The sequence below is a fragment of the Salminus brasiliensis genome, chromosome 15, assembly GCF_030463535.1.
Source record: "Salminus brasiliensis chromosome 15, fSalBra1.hap2, whole genome shotgun sequence".
Taxonomy (NCBI): domain Eukaryota; kingdom Metazoa; phylum Chordata; class Actinopteri; order Characiformes; family Bryconidae; genus Salminus; species Salminus brasiliensis.
Genome location: NC_132892.1, coordinates 23601927 through 23622256, shown reverse-complemented (window position 1 = coordinate 23622256; position 20330 = coordinate 23601927). Strand labels below are relative to the sequence as shown.

Genomic DNA, 20330 nt, shown 5'->3' with positions numbered 1-20330 from the left:
ATCCAGCCTAAGTAGGCAGCATTTTTTGCGTTTCAGACACAACCAACACTTTTTCAATTCAGATTAGAATAATAGATCATAGAAAATGTGTAGTTTAGCAGTGGGTTTGGATGCAGCCTCAGTTAAAGAATCAGACATCTGACACCACACATCTTGACCAATTGAACAATTTTAGGAGAAAATTAGCCATATTTCTCAGTGACCCATTCCTGAGAAATACAACTGATTTTCAACGCTAATTTGTAATGGATAAGACGTCAACAAAAGTTATTCCGAGTTTGGTTTGGGGTGAATTGATTCACTGCAGAAAAACTTACTGACTCAGATTTCCTCAACTGTGGTGGAACCAGGGGTCAATGTGCAGGACAATGTTTACTGTAGTGGATTTGTTCCATTATTTTCAATTAAATCACCAAAACCAAAAAGTCATTTGACCTGGGGTTCCCAAACGTTTGCATATGACCATCATGTCATGTTAAAAGGAATTGCATTGCATCATATCTTACTGCTATTTCAACACAAATGAGTAAAACCTACACACAATGAGATGAAACAACACCAATTCCTAACACATACTGGATTCTTTAATTGATTTGGTAAAGAATACAAAAAAGGGGGAAATGCTGTAGTGATTTTAATGGAGTAAATTAATTCAATATTTCTATGTAACTTTCACTGACATACTAAACCTCCCCTAAAACAGAACTTTGCAAGTAAGGTGTTCTAAAACACACACACACACACACACACACACGCGCACACACATACACACACTCTCGCGCACACATACACACAACTGGAATCCCAGTGAGAGAACCACTCCTTCTTATAAAATGTTTTTTCCACACCCACACAGATCTCAAACTCATCACAGGCTGTATTCCTAGAGTATGTCTGATTCTGGGTCAGTTTTGCTTGTAATCATACAGTGAGAGATTTCAGTCTGAGGAAAGGGAAATGTGACCCCAAATCAGCACAGTAAAAGCCCAGGACACATAGCTTTTACCTTGTAATTTTTTTTTTTTTTAAAAGAAAGAAAACATCAGTGCTTTAAAAAAACAAAGGATCTACAATCATGGTCTCTCTACGCTGTACCGCAGCACCACTAGGTCAAGTGATGCGCTGAAAGAAAAAACAGAATGAAGAACAAGCTAATCATAGCAACTCTCCACTAACAACACACTGGAAAGAAAACCAGATCAGGGAAGAAAGACTACTCTTCCTATGGGCCTGATATCCCATGCACTCCTAGAATGAAAAACATTGACCTTTGTGGTCAACCACACCCCCCTCACTCTTGGGTACATTTGCGTCGCTTACAGATTTTGAACAGATTTTCGCAGTGAGAGACAGACACTTGTGTGCAAAGGATGCAGAAATCAGTGGATAGGCCAGACCAAAAGTCAATTTTCACATAGAATTCAAGCACGCCCATGTGTACAAAGCCTGCACACTGCAAATGCACCCCTTAGCCTATTCCCATGAGCTTGTCTATAAGAGATTAAAGGGCTCTCTCTACATGCACACACCAAACAAAGCTGCGCTATTCTGTTAAGGCTTGCCTGGGTCTGGGCCGTGTGAAACAACGTGGCGTCCACGAGCTAGCAAGCTAGCCGGTTCCGTTTAAAGCAGCGCGAAGGTGAACTTTGTTCGGCCAATTCTGAGCACACCTTAAACTGAACCCAATGCAAGCGTGCTAGGCCGCGAAGCCCAAGTACAGCCATCCGTCACATCTTTAAAAACCCTCGTTGCAATGGAAACCACATGCTAACTGACAAGAAATATGGAAATAGCTTTCACGTTACAAGAATGTGAAAAGGACAATTTATTGCTCTGTGACTCCGAGTGTGTGTGTTTGTGTGATGGACTGATTGATGGACCACTATAGTGACATTTTAATATCCCTCCGCCAAACAGCCAATAAATTACAGTGATATTGCTAAACGCTTATAGGAAACAGTTACTGGAGAACTGTCAACATCCAAACATCCAGGAGGAATTCCTGATATTTATTTACAACTCGACCCCCCCCCCAAAAAAAAGGTTTATCATCCAATAATTCACATTCACATGTGCTACACAGCCATTTGTCACAGTGAGTAGACTACAGTAACTAAATGGAGCTGAGGTTTGTAATCCTCTGCATTTATCCTCTTTCTCTTTGTTCGTTTATCCCACAACCACCCCTCTTTAAGTCCTTGTACGCTACAGTACAGCATGGTTTTCTTCACTAACCATCTCCAAATCATCACTGTTTACCCTTTATGAAATGCCCTTTAGGATATCAGTCTTTATTCCGGCAGTTATGGAAAAGATTTCTTGTGGTTCTAGTAGACGCAGACCCAGAGATGAAACAAACATAAGATATGGGATCTCGGTGAATTTACATGAAATGAGAGCGGACCCTTCTGCTACATCTCCTATTGCACACTACACTACCCACAATGCAATGAATCAATTGGGGGACATTGAGACACTGAACAAGGCTGTTGGGGAGCCTCGTCCTCACTGCATTCTCACTTGCATCAACCCTGTCTGTTAAATATTAACCCTGCTGTTAATCTTTACCAGTCAAGTCTTACCAACTTCATCAGTAGCAAACAGAAACTGAGGTCACTCAAACTCTCTCATGTACTATGACGCAGTGGCCTGGCCATAACCTGTGCTTCGCAGGCCTGGACGAGACTGTCCACTCACATCATGCGCTCAGTACTAGTGTGCAAAAAACAAACAAACAAAAGAAACAAACAAAAACTACAGTTCTAGAGTTTATAGCTTTGAGTCAAAACCGCTTGACCCAAACCTTGACTTTGAAGACAGGGATGTCACGTTAATAGCGTCTCTAGAAGTTCACAACAGCTAGAGAGTGGACGGCGGACGGGACAGCTGCAGAGCCGTGCAGAGGGAGCCATTGGCTGGACATAGCAGAGGGATAGGAGAAGATATACAGTGAGAGGAAAGAAGTTGAGCATCCGGGACGGGTGAAGTGGTCGGTGTCCAGCTATGGGAAGTGGCTTAAATAGAAAATACTCTCACTACGTGGCTGTGTAGAGACCCCTGAGGACTGTTGGGTCTTAAGCTAGTGATAGGGACAAAGGCTAAGGAGAGGGAGGAGCAAGCTGCCAATCACTTTTCTTTTCTTTTTTTTTTGTGGTCGGCCTCAGGCTACCTAATAGGTAACCAAGGGAGATGAGAATCACTGAGGGTCTCAGTTTCATGTTTTTTTTTTTGCGTTTGTTTTTTTCCCCCCTTTCCACACTTTGTTCATTTTGCAACAATCATCATAATTAATAAGTATTACTCTAGTTTATAAAGTTACAGTGAACTATATTCCCCAAAGCCCCACATGCTTCAATGTCACGTTGAGATTTTTTTTAATGATAAATTTTTCCCCATTCAGTCGCAGTTATTTCTTTTTTTATTTATTTAATTTTTTTGTAGTTAAAAAGGAGGATGACTGCACAGGTGGGCGACTCCATGCCCGAGCAGTTGCGGCAAAGTGAGTGATACGGTGGTGGACCAGCGGAAAAGTTCTAATTTTTTTTCTTGGCTTCCACGTTGCCGTAGCTGGAACCCGTTTTGTTCACCTCTGTTACACCGATCAGGCGGCGGACAGCTACAGAGGCTGGACAGACAGACAGACAGAAAGACAGATGTGGGTTAATACATATTGTTAATACATTAGAAATTATGTGAAAATGAACGTTTTTGAAGATACTTACCGATAATGAGAAAGAGCATGAAGCCAATGATGAGGAGGGGTGAGCCACTGACGAAGACATCCCAGGCAAAGTTAATAAGCGGGGAGAGCAGCAGCGTAGCCCAGAACAAGAAGTTCAGCAGTGTCCATAACCGACGCTTTGGTTTGATGGTGGTGCCAGGGAATTTGCCCTCCTTCTCATAGTACTCCTGTAGTGCATCCTACCAAGTAAACAAACAAACAGCGAATATGAGAGACTGACTAGTTCATACTAGAAAGTCGTGTCTGACCGCTGATCGCCAGTGTAATACCTGCTGCAATAACCTTACTTATAAAAGGATGACAATAAAATTCTGGCTAAGGTAGCTCTATGGTGAACTGCAATACAGCTGCATGTTAGATTATACAGTCTCATGTAAATGTTTGAGCACCCTTGGCCAAATTGTTATTTCTCAATAAATACAAGCAAATATGTGCAAACGCTCTGCTAACACTCTGCAGAGAATAAGTATCTATAAGAAGTATCCTATCTGTATCTATAGCCAATAATTTTCGGTTTGTGGTTCCTACAGTGCAGAATGTTATTAAAATATATCGCAATTCAGGGGAACTGTGGAGGTCAAGATGAAAAATCTGGAAAACTAAGAAAAAAAACAAAAAAACTCTAGGACTACTGGCAGAACAGGTAAATTAACACCTGCATATGACCAAGATATATTATAATAGATAATATAGAAGAATAATAGATAGACAGAAGATACATAGAAGATATTCATGCTTTTGCTTTTCCTCATGTATGGAGGAATTCACGAAGAAATCTAGTTTCACTTTGACATTTGTGTTTGTAAAATTCTTGTCAAAAGTTATACTGCCGTGTTGCCAAATTATATTGGCCATGATTTAATTTATTAAAGCAATAAAAGGGGCAAACATCCACAGGTTGAATACTCTTATAGACACTGTATGTATACAAGATGAGCCTCTGACCTTCTCCCGGTAAAGGTTATGAAGCCAGTCACCGCACTCCTTCTCATCATCAGGGATTTCTTCTACTGGAAAGCGCCTACAGGACAGAACAGAAACAGAAACCTGTTCAGTGCACCACTAGAGGGCAGTGTCACTCCAAGACACAGATATTGATGGCATGGGTGTTAATAAACATTAGATGGCTTTATTTATTAGCAAAACATGCAGAGTATACATTAATGCAGAAAGGGTATCACCTCAGACACTCCAGTATAAAGCTGTTCTGAGAACATCTGAACATATCCCATTCACATTCCCATAACAACAGTATTTTACAGAGAACTGTAACTGTCAGCTTAGCGCTCAGGTGGCAGCTGTTTGTGTCTGCTATAAGCCACCGCTCACGCCCACAGTGGAAGTGAAGTTGTTTACTTTGATTCCACCCTGCTGTGGGCATAATCTCTGGTAAGTTGTCAAGCTAATTAAGTGGCGAGTAAAGGCAGTACTGGTGTTTGACAACTGACTTAAGAGTGCACTGAAGTGTCCACAGACAAGAAAACTGGCCTGGCAGAAGATGCTTTCATTTACCAATGTGTAAAGCGTCTATTCCACTTTGCTACAGTGAAAGACATGGCACTGAAAATCTGAAGAGACTGCCATCAGTTCCATCAGTTTGAAGCTGCAAAAGGGAGAATATGCATACAGGGGGGGGGGTGTTGCATTCTTGTGGACAAGATGATCCCCTACAGTCATTTGTACAATCACTGCCCAAAAAATACTACAGTGGCACATGATGTGAAATATTCAACTGGCTGCTTAAAAGGATTTTAACCTCTTCTGCACTGTCTGTAGCATCCAGTACATTACTATGGACAATAACTGGAAGGATGTCCTGTATTTAGATTAGCAGAGAGGTTGCCACAAAGCTGTTCTTATGAATTTTTCTCAAACTGTCAAACGGAAGGTTTGGTATAGGTTTTAAGTGTGTTCTGAGTCAATGTCATTTGCACAGGAAAACAGAACGTCTTTAACAGAGCAATTACCAACCTGACGCTCATGTCAGCTTTGTATTTCTTGCCACTGACGAGGCCAAGCAGTGTAGGGTTCTCCTTATCTTTGAAGTTCAGGGTTACATCGTATACTGCTTTTACTGAAAAACAAGAACAGGAGATTGGTCAGATAATGATGCCAGGAGGTGGTACCAGCCAGTGTTGCCAACTTAGCGACTTTGTAGACCACCCTAGTGATTGACTAAAATATATTTAGACAATTATGCAAATGTGGACAATTATGCAAATTAGGAGATAGCCGTTGGCGACACCGTTAATCTCGGTTTTGGTGTGTTTAGAAGTAGGACAGAGCCAACTACAAGAACTGTCTGATGGAGCCCCCATGGGCCCCCATGGGCTGAGAAACACTGGGATTGTGTTAAAGTGGGACAGTGTTTCTTTCCATAATGTCAAGTTGAAGTTCCTAACGTTACTTTCAGTTGAAATTGTGATTTTATACAAATATGACTCAGGTTAGGTAGTGTTACACATTTGTGAGAGGCCTCATGCAGTTCCACTAAAGTTACATTGTAGTGCAGCAGCAGTTGAGCCCTGAGTGGCAATGACAGAGATGCCATTCTCCCATATTACAAGGCAGTGAAGCACAGGATGATTTTAAAGCAGATATTGTAAGGTACAATTTATACATAAATGTTGATTTAAGTCACTATAAAGTTTTTGTAACACCACAACAGTGGTGGTGTTAATAAAGCTACACCAAAACATTCTACGAGAGTAATTCTATTACCTCTACAAAATGACAAATGTACAACAGAGATTCTAAACATGTTGATAATGTTGGTAAACGTTCAGTCACAATGTCTTTGAACACAGCCACTGCTAATAATAATCTCCCAAAAGGTCCCGGAGACTCTACTACTATATCAGGCCTGATTTTAAAGCGTTAACAGTGGCCACTGAATCTTCATTAAAGCAAACATTTAGCTGTACTCCACAACGCGAAAGACATCTAGTGTAATCCTGCATCAATAACACAGGGTGTTTCAGGCAGGAAGTGCCCTGTTTGAGCCTAAAATTGGTGCAAAATGCTGAATACATCTGGGCCAGTGTGTAATGTTGATAGTGCTTGTGTTTTTGCTTGCCCTTTTAGGCTCTGCAGTAGCATTCAGTGATGCGTGCATGTGTGTGCATGTGTGCGTGCAAGTTCGCACCTGTTCCCTTGAGGCATTGCATTGTGGTGGTGAAGCCCTTGGTGCGTGGCAGTAGGTGGTATTTGAGCTTTGGCAGGCCTTTGCTTTCGGCCACCTGCATACTGATCTGGTGCTTCTTCTCTGTAAAACGTGTCCCCTCACAGTAGAGCAGAAACTGCAGGAACACAGACACACACACACGTATATAAACTTAAAGAAATTAAGCCACCGAAATGTAGTCGAGCTATGAGGCTAATTCAGCTAAGAAGTAATGGAAGCTAAGCTTAACGTTGATCCCTCACAGGCTTTAGGATAACTTTTGCAAATTTTTAGCTATACAATGTTCACTATATGTCCAAATGATTGCAGACACACCTTCTAATGAATGCATTCAGCAATTTTAAGTTGCACCCATTGCTTACACAGATATGCATATACACACCTGGCTTATCTAGTCTATGTAGAGAATTACTTCCAAAGGAATAGGACTCTCAGGAGCAGATAATCATTAAAACTATTATTAAAACTATTGGCAACATGCCTAATGCCAGGTGTGCGCTAGAAGGGTATACAGCCCTCAGCACGGAGCTAGGGCGCAGTGGAATTGTGTTCTCCAGAATGATGGCGCTCCATCCAATACTTCTCAGACTAGGGGAGTTTTGTTTGAGTTGGAGTGTTAATCACCTAATATCTTGTCACAATATGCAATCAAATCCTTAAAGCAATGCTCCAAATAGATAGCCTTCCCTGGACAGTAGAGCCAGTTACTCAAACAAAAGCAAGATAAACTCTTCAGAAGAAACAATGAATGAGCAGGTGTCCCAATACTTTTGTCCATATAGTGTAAATTTGCTCATTTTCAATAATCCTGAACGTAGTGACTACATTTGTGACAAGGTTTGTGTTTGTGTAAATTGCAGCCACACATCATCAGCTGTGACCTTAGAAACTAATAATCTGGGCAGAACTGACAAAGAATTAGAGCAAAATTAGACTGACCCCAACATACAGGGCATGACATTGAACATTACGAAATGTCAGATGTAATATTGTATATCCAAACAGAGTAGTAGTCTGTGTACCCAACCACCAAGATTAAGTAGTTAATACACTCACTGAATATGGGTCAGTGAGGGAACGAACTGTCCAAGGCCAAGAACAGACACTGTAACATTAAAGATGCATCTGCATGTAGTTTGTAATACTTTAGAAAGATAAACACGATCTTGAAAAACAGTATTGGGACACCTGCTCATTCATTGTTCTTCTAAATTCAAAAGTATATATATATATTAAAAAAAAAGAATTTATCCTGATTTTGTTGAAGTAACTGTCTCTACTGTCAAGGGAAGACTTCCTTCTAGATTTTGGAGCATTGATGTGAGGATTTAATTGCACATAATCCATAGAACACAAAAGATTCCTCAGCTCAACGGCTCAATTCTGGGGACCTTTATATCCCTCTAGTCTATGGCTAGCATTAGAAATAGTGCCAATAGGTTCATGTTTATCTGCTCCAGAGAGTCCTATTCTACTAGCTGCAATTCTCTACAGAGACTAGACAAGCTGTGTGTGTGTTTGTGCGCTTAAAGTAGCTGAATGCATACATTAGAAGGATATCCACAAGCATTTGGACATATAGTGTACAACACCGTTCAACTGTTAATTTCAACCACACAATTAGGGCTAAAAAGTTTCTAAAAGTACCATAGCACAACATTGGTCATAAACAGTCGAGCGACCATCACATTGAACAAAATCTCTGTCAGTTCGGATGATCCTAAAGAGCACCAGCATCCTAAAGAGTGCCAGAGCATGTCAACCAAACATTAAAAACCTAAAATCTAGAGTTCATAAAAGGAGCTGTATTTGTTCACGCTGTCCATGTTTGTCTGGTCAGTGTACTATGGCCTTAACACTGGAATGCTTTTGGAAACTGGGTCCTGGTTGGTTTAAAAAGCTTCAACTTCCCCCAACTTGTTTCATTCAGCTCACCACCAGTTGCTAAGTAACAATGGTCATTTCACTCTAAACTCCACACAGACCCAACAAACACCAATATTCTATATTATAACGTTCAGAAAATCAACTGACAAACCCAACAGACCAGTGGGAGTGTGGAGAACAGTCTTCAACAGTGTGAATGTGTGGGAAGATTCTACATTACAGTGAATGTAGGAGAACGTTCAAAAATATGCCATGCCAAGCCAACATTCAGGCTTGCTGGTGTTTGTTGGGTTGGAGTTCTGGCTATAAGACATACTAATAACATTTATACAGAAAGTCATGGTTACATCACTGTGTTCAATAAAATTCTGATGTCTAGTATTATTTATAGTCAGCATCAAACACCTGGTTTGGTAAATCAGCACTTAATGAAGGTGAGCTGGTGGTGGAATTGAACACATTCATGCAGTGCTGACTGGGGGAATCCAGGAGAAACCTGAAACCATGCCCCATTCTTCAAACTAGCTCCCAAGAGCTCAACTATTTTCTTCAAAATGAGAAAATTGTGTTAGATTAATTCTGGTTACCTTTAGCTGTTCTAATGTTGTCTGATGTTCCGTTCCCTTAGCTAAGCTCAGGTGCCTGAAACCTCTGCACACTAATGCATATTTTAAAAAAAGTACTTGGCTTTATAAAAATGGCTTTGTATATGAAATAAGAAAGCAAAAGACTGCTCAAAGGTCTGCCTTCAGCTTTTGAAAGCGACCCAACTACAGCTATGCCAGACATTAAATAAGATTTAATGTCTACACAACCATGGTTTTAATACTACATTATGTTACAACACTAGCTGACCAGTCAGATACTTGTACTTGTACCTAGAGTCCTGTGTCTGGACCCCTGTTAAAGTCCGCTTCCATCTAATTATCACTGCCAGCCGAGTATTAGATGTTTAATAACGAGATCCGTGATGAACGCACTCACCCACATATACTCTGGGTAATCTTTGAGTTGGTGGAGCCCTTTGAACACCGTATCCCTGTCCTCCTCCCACTTCCTTTTACAGAACACAATCTCCAGGAAGTACCAGGTCCAGCCAATCAGAGGCACTTTCAGCAGCTCGCGCTTCGCCAGCACCTTAGAGCTCTGGGAGAGAAAGAAAGAAAATAAATAATAATAATAATAATAATAATAATAAAGTGAGAGCAAGAGATGGAGAGGATGAAGAGATGGGAGATGATGATGTATACTACGTGTTAAAAGTATGGAAGCAGTGGGACTGTGTGAGTGGTGCAGCTTATCATTGGAGATTAGCAGGCAACCACTGACAAGGAAGTTTACCAAATTCTAGTAGTAGATTTTTATTTGATTTTTAATATTCCACTGGTTTGCAGTGATGTACTGTATTACACTGTGCTGGAAACCTTCACAAGCTTCAGGGAGAACGGTCCTTTACACCAAATTTTAGGGGGGAAAAAATAAAGTGTTGCTTCCATATGTTTAGCCTGTAGTGTACATCCCTCTACACAGTAACAGCTGAAAACATACTGACCCCCAACACGCCGTATCGTTCACACATGGTCCAGCCGCACAAGAAATCAATTTCATAGTTGTGGTTGAGGATGATGATGACATGCTCTGTGCCAAACTTATCCACCGTGGCCTGGTCAGTGTAGAGCGTGCATTCTGTCCCTGACCACCATTCTAAAAGCATCACCAACTCTGAAAACAACACAAAATCAATAATTATTATATTAGTAATTATTATTAGTGTATTAGTATTCGCCCTGTTCCAACACACTTTTTGGCCACTGTGCCTTTATCAATAATGGTCTCAGTCGGAGTCACTGGGTTCAGCACAAACAATATAGATACACACTTTCTTGTGCCTTACTATAATTACAGGCTTTTCCAGTAAATAAAATGATGAGGCCTGTAATCTTAACTTCAGTATTCAAAGGTCAAACTTGTTATTTATGCTAGGCAATTCTGCCCATTTTCACAGTTTAACAACAGGTAAGCAAGTCTTTTTGAGGACGGTATTTAAGGACTTTCCATGCGTTCACATTAGCAGGCGACAGAGTGACTTCCTATGGAAGTGGATGACTTGTAGCTGTGATCTGTAGTGACACATCAAACCGTTTTTAACATCTTTATGTATCTCAAAGACTGGATTCAACAACTTCCCTAAACAATGTGTGCAGTCCAAGGGCTCCACTCTCAGAGCTTTCTGTTTTTGTTAAAAGTTGGTGATGCATATCACATACTGTCGCTGCCCAGCAAAAATCTTATCTGCATTTTTAGCGTTTTCACTTTTTGACATAAATGTGTGTCTGGTAGTTGTTCTTCACACTGTGTCAGAATTTTAAAATGAACAAACCAATAGAAATGATCCAAAAACTTTATAACATTTTTTTTTTTTTTTTTACACTGACTTCAACTGAAAGTTGTAGGGGTAAAGCAGCCATTTTATAGTCATAGTATAGTAGTTTCCTTTTTTAGATTGGTGTACATGCCCACATGCTAAAGCAAGAGGGCTGTCAAGCTAAAATAGAACTTTTTGGTCAAATATTTAAATATATATTTAAATTATAACTAGATTATTATTCTAGAAGACAACATATCTGCAGTGAAGGGCATTTTTTCTACACTGCTGTTGTGTCCTAAATTCAAAAGTGGGCATTCAAGCATCCTAAAAGCACATGGTGTTACAGATCTGTTGCTCTCGGCCTGCAGATGTGAGGCGGTTCCATAAAAAGGGTAAACAGGATTTTTTTTTTTTTTTTTACATATTTCTGATGGATTTTTCTATTAAATGCCCCAGGCTAGCAACATTGCACTCCGGGCAAGAAAAACATTGAGTGGTCAAGTGAATGAGGTAAGTGCACAAGTCCAGCCCTGGAGGGCCAGTGTCCAGCAAAGGTTGGTTGTTGCCTTACTCAAACATACCTGATTCAACTCAACAGTTAAATGCTAGGCAAGGAGGGTTTGAGTGTTTGAGTATGGCAACAACCAAACTTGGCTGGAGACCAACCGTCCAGGACTGAAGAGGTGCATGTAGCAATTAGCAGCTTTTATGTAGATTAATATTATCTGATTATTAGTTTACAGCACTATAGACTGCTACCGATGGCTTGTGAGAAAAAAATACTCTACTGACTGAAGCAGACTGTCCACTCTTAAAATTAAGAGGTGCTTCAAATGGGTCTTTGAGCATAGCCTTAGAAGAACCACTTTTCCATAAAGAAGCATGTTTGTTCTTCTATGGCATCACTCGAAGACCAATTTGTAGCACCTTTCTTTTTTTAAATGCAGAAACTTCCGGTTAAAGAGTGGATAAGCTGCTAAGAGCTGTCAGAAGTTAAAAATGGTCACTTCCTAATACAAACGCATGGTCTGGCTTGCCCTTGCGCGAAGCTAAACGGTAGTTATAAGCTTTCATTCCTTCTCAGCGACACGATCCTTGCATCGAGAGAGGCAGACTTAAAAAAAAAAAAAAAAAAAAAAAAACTTAGGCTGGATCAGTGACATGGAAGTACTCACGACTCCATAGCGAGTAGGCCATGCGGGTGTTGATCTTGCGGTAGAGCTGCTTGTTGAAGGGCCATATCACACAGCTACACAGCTGAATAAAGTTGAGGATGAGGCCGCTGACCACGAAGACAAAACCGATGAGGAGCTGCAGGATGAACTGGCTCTTCAGCCAGGCCAACACACCCATGACGGACAAGCCCACGCCTCACACACACATACACGCACACCTGAAAACAGAGGGAAAAGCAATTTTAGGTGTGGGTGTGGGTTACTGATGAGTATGTATGTTAAGACTACAATTAGGGTTGGTAGTGTTTAGGTTAGGGTTAAGATTTCAATTAGGATTAGTAAGGTTTAGTTTAGGGTTAAGATTAGTGTTAGATTTGGAATAAGGTTAAGATTAGGGTTAGTAAGGTTTAGGATGGAGTTCCACTTGAGTTAAGATTATGGATAGTAAGGTTTAGGATATAAATATAATGGGGTTAGGTTTAGAGTTAGATTTTGATTAGGGTTAATATTATGGTTAGCAGGGCTTAGATTAGATTAAGGTCAGTATAGTTAGGGTTAGTTTTAGGTTAGTAAAGATGTATACAGTAAAGTAATAAATACTAAGTACCTATATAAATGATATAGTCACTTTCACTATATTCTTTTTATTACTCTTTTTATTAAGTAAAATTATGTTACTTTTAAATTACTGTTAAATAAAATAATACATTTTTATGTTGGAATGGCAGTCAGTGTGTGTGTTTGTTCGTTTTCAGCAAAACTAACCACACATTACGGTCACTAGATATGCAAACTGAGTGCTACACAGCACATCCATATCTTAACTTTTTATCTAAACATGCAAATGCAGTAGAAGAGCACCACTCTGGGAGAGACATGAGACTGTGATTGAGTTCTCCTCTCAGTCTGGAAAACGCCTTACATTTCACCAACAGCTATGCTTACTGTGTGCAAACGGCAGACAGCAAATGTGTTTGGCAGCCTGCTACATTGAGGAAGTGTCAGTGTGCAGAGACGTTAAGAGCCGGGAAGTGCATGACCTTGTGGGGAAGAACTGTGCCTCAAATTGAGAACACACACAATGTGAATGCACTGTTCAATACTATGTGTCTGGCTAACTGAACATACAGATACAGTCTATGAACTTATCGTGGCACTCCCTTACTGAAGAGTACAGCAGGGAACTACAGGCAGCCAAGCTTACACACAAAAATCTAAAAACCACTAAAAACTGTTACTGTGAGCTGTTAAGTGAGCAGTAGATGAACTGGTCTCCAAAAGGCCAAAGATTAAGCGCTATTCTTTTCGCAATATTAGTGTATTATTATTGTTTTGTACAACTTTAGAGGGGGAAAAAGCAAAGAAGCACAATTCAATAGCTTGTTCAGTCCTCATTAGCAAATGTTGCAGCTTCATAAATAAAGACTCCTCAAACCTCGTTCTATCAGCCATGTGCTCCTCTAAGCAGCTGCCTAGTCCTCTGAAAACTAAAATAACTGATGCCCATAAAGCAGGAGAAGGCCATAAGAAGATATGAAAGCCTTTCCTTAGGTTAATAGTGTAAAGTGTTCTTTGGAAATGGCAGGTAACTATAACAGCAGAGGTCAAGTTGAGGTCTGGAGGACCATTAGAGGATTGCTAGACAGGCAAATCAACCCCCACCAGTTGATAGCAAATGACCTTCAGCATGGTTTAGCCTTTAGACTCTGAGGTGGTGGTGCATTATTCTACTGTGCAGCAACACCTGCACAAATACGACCTTCATAAACCGTCCTCAGAAGAAAATCTTTCCTGCGTTCTCACCAGTCTAATCTATCTAGTCTGATGCATTTTCAAAACTAGTCCCGTGGCCACAATGACCAAAGAGATGATCAGAAAAAAGGGGTGCAGAAAAACACCTCTCCAACTGCTAAGCATGAGGGTGGATAGATTATGCAAGGTTGTTGTGCAGCCAGTGGCATAGGGAACATTTCATTGGAAAAGGTTAGAATGGATTGAATTAAAAAAAAACAAAAAAAAAACACCCAAGTCTGTAAGCAACCATCACAGTGCCTGTAAAACATCAGAAAACGATTCACAGTATGGAACCCACTTTAGTCCAGTGCAGAATGTCATGTTATATACACACTTTAGCATTAATTGGCAGAATGTCCTGCCTACTGTGTGTGAATATTCTATATGAAAACTCAAATATTGGAATTTTGAAAAATTGGATTTTTTTACCAGGACTTTGAAACTTTTAAAAAAGGCACAGTCACACAGCAGTGTCCAGACTGAGATACAGGGACTCATGTGCAGAACTTACCACGGTGGGATCTTTTTCTTTACAGTCCTCTTTTACACGGCCCCTCACTCAACACCACAGACCTGAGAGAAAGAGAGAGAGGGAGGGAGAGAGAGAGGGAGAGAGAGAAAGAAAGGACAAAGTGTTCACTTTTGCACAATGCACCTTCCATTTCACAGCCAGCGTGCGTGCACAAACGCACAAACCTTGATGAGCACTTGCTAGTAATGACAGGCCTATCAATGTCTATTTTTACCCAGTGGAAGCAGCAGCATGCCTCGGCAGTCCTACCATACAGCCTCCACTCCAGCCTGAATGGACGCAACATTGAACGCTCCAATCACCCAGCAGATAGTCCTTTACTCCTCTAATACTCCGATACTCTGATTCTTAGTACCTCAGAAGCACACGAAACTGGTGAACAGGGCTATTCGCTCGTGCGTCTTCCCTGTCCAACCGATAAAAAAGAAAATCCAGCAGGAAGTCGGTGAGAGTTCGTCACTGCAAATGCTCTACTCTGCCAGCAGGCAGGAGGGGGGGGTAGACTGCAGCCCCGTAACGTACCGCTGGTCTCCCATTTTTCTCTCCGTCACACACACGCACACGCGCTCACCCACCCACATTCTTTATGCGAACTTTCACCTAGTTGGAGTGCCACCAACCAATTCCCCTCTCTCTGTCTCTCTCTCTGTCTCTGTCTCTGTCTCTGTCTCTGTCTCTGTCTCTGTCTCTGTCTCTGTCTCTCTCGCGCATTCAAGCTTGGTCTCTCTCGGCCGCTCTTTTACATTGCAAATGCCACGCCATCGGGTTATACTCTCTCTTTCCTTTCTTTCTTTCTTACTCTCTCACCCTCCCTCTCTCTCTCTCTCTCTCTCCCCCTTTATGCATATTACATGCACAGCATTAGATCGCTGCTGTTTCCTGGCCAGTGTCTCGCCACAACAGGCAAGCAATATCGCCACTCATCATCTGACCTCAAATAACCCTGCAAGCTCACAAGCAAAATGGCGTCACATTTATGTTGTCTGTATTGGAACTAATTTTTTAACATGCTGACAGAAGCATTAATGACTCTGCATTTGGGGCTGGGTATTATTAAAAAAAGTGCAATATCAATATTTCATTCATTACATCTGCAAGCCAAAGTTGGGTGTGGCATAAATCCTTTGCTCTTGTGGTACAACAAAATACGCAACAGCCAGACATTATTATTATTACCACCTGCCAAAGAGTGTGCGTGCCCCTCGTGCCACGGCATTGAGGTACGAACTACACAAGACATGGCCAGCGTTAACCTTTTCAGCTAGACCTGTTTGTTCTACAGTAGATCTACTGTGGGATCCAACCAGACGGGCTAGCCTTCGCTCCATCAATGAGCCTTGGGCGCCCAGGACCCTGACGCCAGTTCACCGGTCGTCCTTCGGTGGAACTGCCACTTTTGGTAGGTACTGACTACTGCATACTAGGAACACCCTACAAGACCTGTATGATGTTTCAGAGATGTTCTGACCCAATCGTCTAGCAATCACAGTTTGGCTCTTGTCACAGTGACCGCTCACTTGCTGCCTAATATGTATATCCAACCACTTGACAGGTGCCATAATAACAAGATTATCAGTGTTATTCACATCGCACATTCACATTAATGTTCAGACCAAATCAGCATGCAAGTACAAAGCATGCCCTAGGAACAGCCCGACCAATAGATAACTAATCTACACTGCCATTTTTCTCCCTCTCTCCCTCGGTTTTAACTTGGAGGTCCTATTCCAAGGTACTGCTTGTGAAAGTGGTACCCACACCATTCACAGGGCTGATGTAGTTTGACACATGAAAGCTTAGTAGCCAGCTATAGCTAATCCAACAAGTATGACCAACAGCTAGCAAGCTAGCTAATTTGTCTCTCTCGCTGTCAGCCTGTCAATCCGTTTATCTTTTCGCTCATTCGTTCAGCCGGCAGTGGCAGCGTTCTATGCTCACTTCTACATAAATCCTATTTTAAGGCGTCCCCACATAAAGATTATTAGGGGCAACAATACCATGGTGCCTGATCTGCGCATTGGACTTATTTGCACAACAGTAGCCCTTTGCAGAGCTCCAGAACAGTTGAAAAACTGTTGCTTTAGCCTCAATTAGCCTCATCATGTGCTTAATAGAGCGATCAATGTCAGTGCCTGTGCTCTTCCAGACAGTATTCTTGTGGACGCTCCTTCATTCAGCTATTTTAAGCTGCACCCATTGCTGACTCAGATGTGCAAATGCACACACACAGCTTGTCTAGTCCCTGTAAACAAGTGTCACCATTAGAATAGGACTTTCTGGAGCAGATGAATGCTAGTATTTATAATATTATTATAAATATTATAAATATTATTAATATTATAATTTTTCTAATGCTAGGCATGGACTAGAGGGGAATAAAGCCTCCTAGTATTGAGCTGTGGAGCAGTGGAACTGTGTTCTCGGGAATAATGGTGCTCCATTCAGTACTTTAGAAATGACAAAGTATTGTCATCCCAAAATTCTGACCTCACCAACACTGATGTTGCTCCAGAATCAAGTACAGTAGAGACAGTTACTCCAACAAAAGCAGGATAAGCTCTTTTTTTAATACCTTTGATGTCGGAAGGAACATTGAATGAGCAGGTGTCCCAATACCATTGTCCATATAGTGTATTTATGGTTATGTAAGCGGTCTCTGGGCAGGTTAGTCTTTTAGCTAGCCACTAAGGGTAAAAATAAGCAAACAAGCTGCCAAATAAAGAATATTTCGTTGCCAAGATGTTCTTTGGTCCAGGCTTCTTGGTATTTAATGTGTTAAACATCTTCATTCTACAGAGCTGTTGTTAAGCTATACACTACACAGATTACACTGATATTTTTCAGTGCCTGTCAGAGCAGTCCTCTAACAAAATAAAGCCCAGTCATTTGTGTAGAATGACCTCCCCACCCACTTTACCCTCACAGGATACCCCTAGAAGCTTTAAGTATCGATTCAATGTGTCTGAACATTAATTTCTTAATTTTCTGACAACATATGGAACTTTTTCCGGATCACATGGTAAATGTGCCACTACCTAAACCACCCAAGTTGAATATGAAGAAAAAAAAAAGAAAAAAAAAAACAAAAGAAAAATCAGCATACTCCTTAAAACAGAGACAAGACGAAAAGGCTACGTGCCACACTGCTCTTGTAAATTCTGGAGAGTTGCCTAAGGGAGTGTGTGTGTGAGGCTGAGCCGTCAAGAAGAGTGAATAAGGGTGAAACAAAATGAGGAAGAAAGAGAGAGAGAGAGGAGAGAGAGGTAAAGAACAAGAGAAAGAATAGCCCAGCTGCCCAAACCCACCCTCTATGTGGACTGTGAGTGTGATCACCTGATCCACCCAGAGGCTTCAACAGTCTCAAGCGCAGGCCCAGTTGAGTAGAAATATGAGCCACACAGTCACTCATATACACGACACCTAGTCACTCTCACCCTCCTCCCCCCCGCACACAAACGCTCTCTCGTTGGAGGTCACCAAGGTCAAATGTAACTAAGTTTCCAACTAAAACCAACTACGAATGGTACAACTAGTGCTGGGTGGTAATGCCACAATATAACATTTTAATAAACTAATAAAATGTTTAAAAGGAGGTTTATTCATTTGATAAAGTGTCTAACGTAAGTATTTTGAGTTGTTTTGAGTACAAACATTCTTTCTTTTATGGTGGGTTATATAAAAAAATGCTATATAGTAGAACACAGCCTAGCTTAGCATAGCTTAGCACTGTAACAAAAAGCAATTCTCAATTATTCGTAAGTCTTGTCCTCTCGATGTGATGTGTGGTTAGCTAGCTGAAGAGATTGTAGCCGGGCAGCTGGGTTAGCTTTAAGCATCGATCCATGCTAACATTGGTGTGCTAAATGGTAACCTGGTGTGCCAATGTGATAAATCCTTTATTTTTTATTTTTGACTGTTTTGTTCTGTTTACTTCTCTTCGGAACATTTCCAACAAAAACCCACCGTACACATGGTACAACTAGTGCTGGGTGATAAAGCTAAAATTTAACATGGTTATTAGAAATGGAACGATACCATTTGTTTAGTTCCTAATAACAAAACTGATGTCGAAACCTTTGGTAACATCCGATATTGGATACAGATACATTATTTGTCCTTAATAAACTACTAAGCTAAACTAAGTGTTTTTTTTATTAAATTAAGTAACACATTTAGGTGCGATTTAATATTTGATGTATTAATAGTAAGGACGTTGTCAGTTGGACTTGTACAGCCCTGTTTACAACCCTGTTATCAAATACACCACAACATGACCGTCTCAGGTGATATTTAGGTAACTTTTTATGACATTACTGAAACCATGTGTCCTATGTGTTGGTGTGCTAAAGGGAAGCCTAGTGAGCAAACCTGATATGCCCAGTTTTAATTGGACAATTCGGTTATCTTCTTTATGCTTTTACAAAAGTGAAACACGAAAAACTGGATTTCTCGCGGCACAGCGACAGGTGCATCCTTATTTGATGCAATATAATGTTACCATGGATAGAATGCTTACCAATACAGCTAAAGACCAGTATGGACCCTATATCATGCAGCCGCAGGTACATCTCACCCACCCATTAAGTTTGATCCCCTTTCCTCACGTAGTGCAAAATGAGATCCAACTCAAATCACTGTGGTATTACATGAGCACTGGGATTACGTCTTACCTAGTTATTGTGCGCCGCAAAATCACTCCTGTTCTCTACATACACCAGTTGTGAGGATGACTCTGAATTAACGATATTACACATTTGTTTAAAGAAGGTCAACACAATTTAACAGCGCTAACAACACTACAAAACCAACAACTATGCTAAGCAATGTGCTGCCTGCTTCCACTGCAAATTCATACCTCTTGTGTTGCAATGACCGTGTTAAAGCCACATCACACCCAGGAAGAGGACCTCTACCCTTTCTGAGCCAAACACTGATAGGACTGGCCAAAGGCCGCCAGTGCAATCAAAGTCTAGCGTACTACTACCTTGTCTGTTTAGCAGGGATCCCTTAAAAAGAAAAGAAGTCACAGGGTTCATTGGACCTCACTTGTATAAAGAAATTGATATTTGTTGCTACTGGGCTCCCCCTGCAGTAGTGGAGTGTAACGTCATCAATACAAATTGCGCTTTGAGCTGTATATGGACAGCTGTACATATGCATTTGTTGACAAGCTGCTAGATACAGAACCAGCACCTGAAGTGAAAGAAGCAAGTGGACAGGCGTGGTAAAGTAGTACTACAGGCTTTTACGGAAATGTGATTTGGGTTACGCAGCGTTACGCAGTTCTTGGGAGGTCTTGTTTACGCTCCACCAAAGTACAGGTGCAGTAGCAGTGTTCTGGCCTGGAGTGGCAGTGAGAGAGGCGCCATTCTCCAATTTCTGAATAATACTTTTAAGAGAAAGTCTGGGTCTGGCTTCAACCAGAAAGGATAGTGATTTGCAGGTGGGTAAAGTTACTGACTGCAGTGGCCTAATTACATCTGATGTTAGTAACATGCACACAGAAGGGAACTTAACCAGACAATTGGCAAGCATGGTCTAGACAAACATGTCTATTGGTTCCCAGATGCTAAAAGTACTAAAGTAAGTACTAAGATTCAGCATTCAATGACTAGGAACTTTTCCATGTAATTTGGTCGGTACTATAA

General features: G+C 41.0%; 1 protein-coding gene across 2 annotated transcripts in view; it reads right to left on the bottom strand.

The window, feature by feature from the left end:
* Nucleotides 1-562: 562 nt before the first annotated feature.
* The window catches only part of agpat3 (1-acylglycerol-3-phosphate O-acyltransferase 3), a 28670-nt gene continuing 8902 nt past the window's right edge, over nt 563-20330 (bottom strand). The window contains exons 1-10 of one of the 2 annotated variants that reach the window (XM_072657439.1): nt 14897-15398; nt 14662-14723; nt 12357-12574; nt 10366-10535; nt 9798-9959; nt 6888-7041; nt 5714-5816; nt 4688-4763; nt 3723-3921; nt 563-3625 (exon numbers count right to left, since the gene is read on the bottom strand). In XM_072657439.1, the coding sequence (XP_072513540.1) occupies nt 3534-3625; nt 3723-3921; nt 4688-4763; nt 5714-5816; nt 6888-7041; nt 9798-9959; nt 10366-10535; nt 12357-12534 (1134 nt within the window). In that variant the 5' untranslated portion in view covers nt 12535-12574; nt 14662-14723; nt 14897-15398 and the 3' untranslated portion in view covers nt 563-3533. Of the gene's footprint in view, nt 3626-3722; nt 3922-4687; nt 4764-5713; nt 5817-6887; nt 7042-9797; nt 9960-10365; nt 10536-12356; nt 12575-14661; nt 14724-14896; nt 15399-20330 lie in introns of those variants that run through there. The other variant, XM_072657440.1, reaches the window with a different exon arrangement.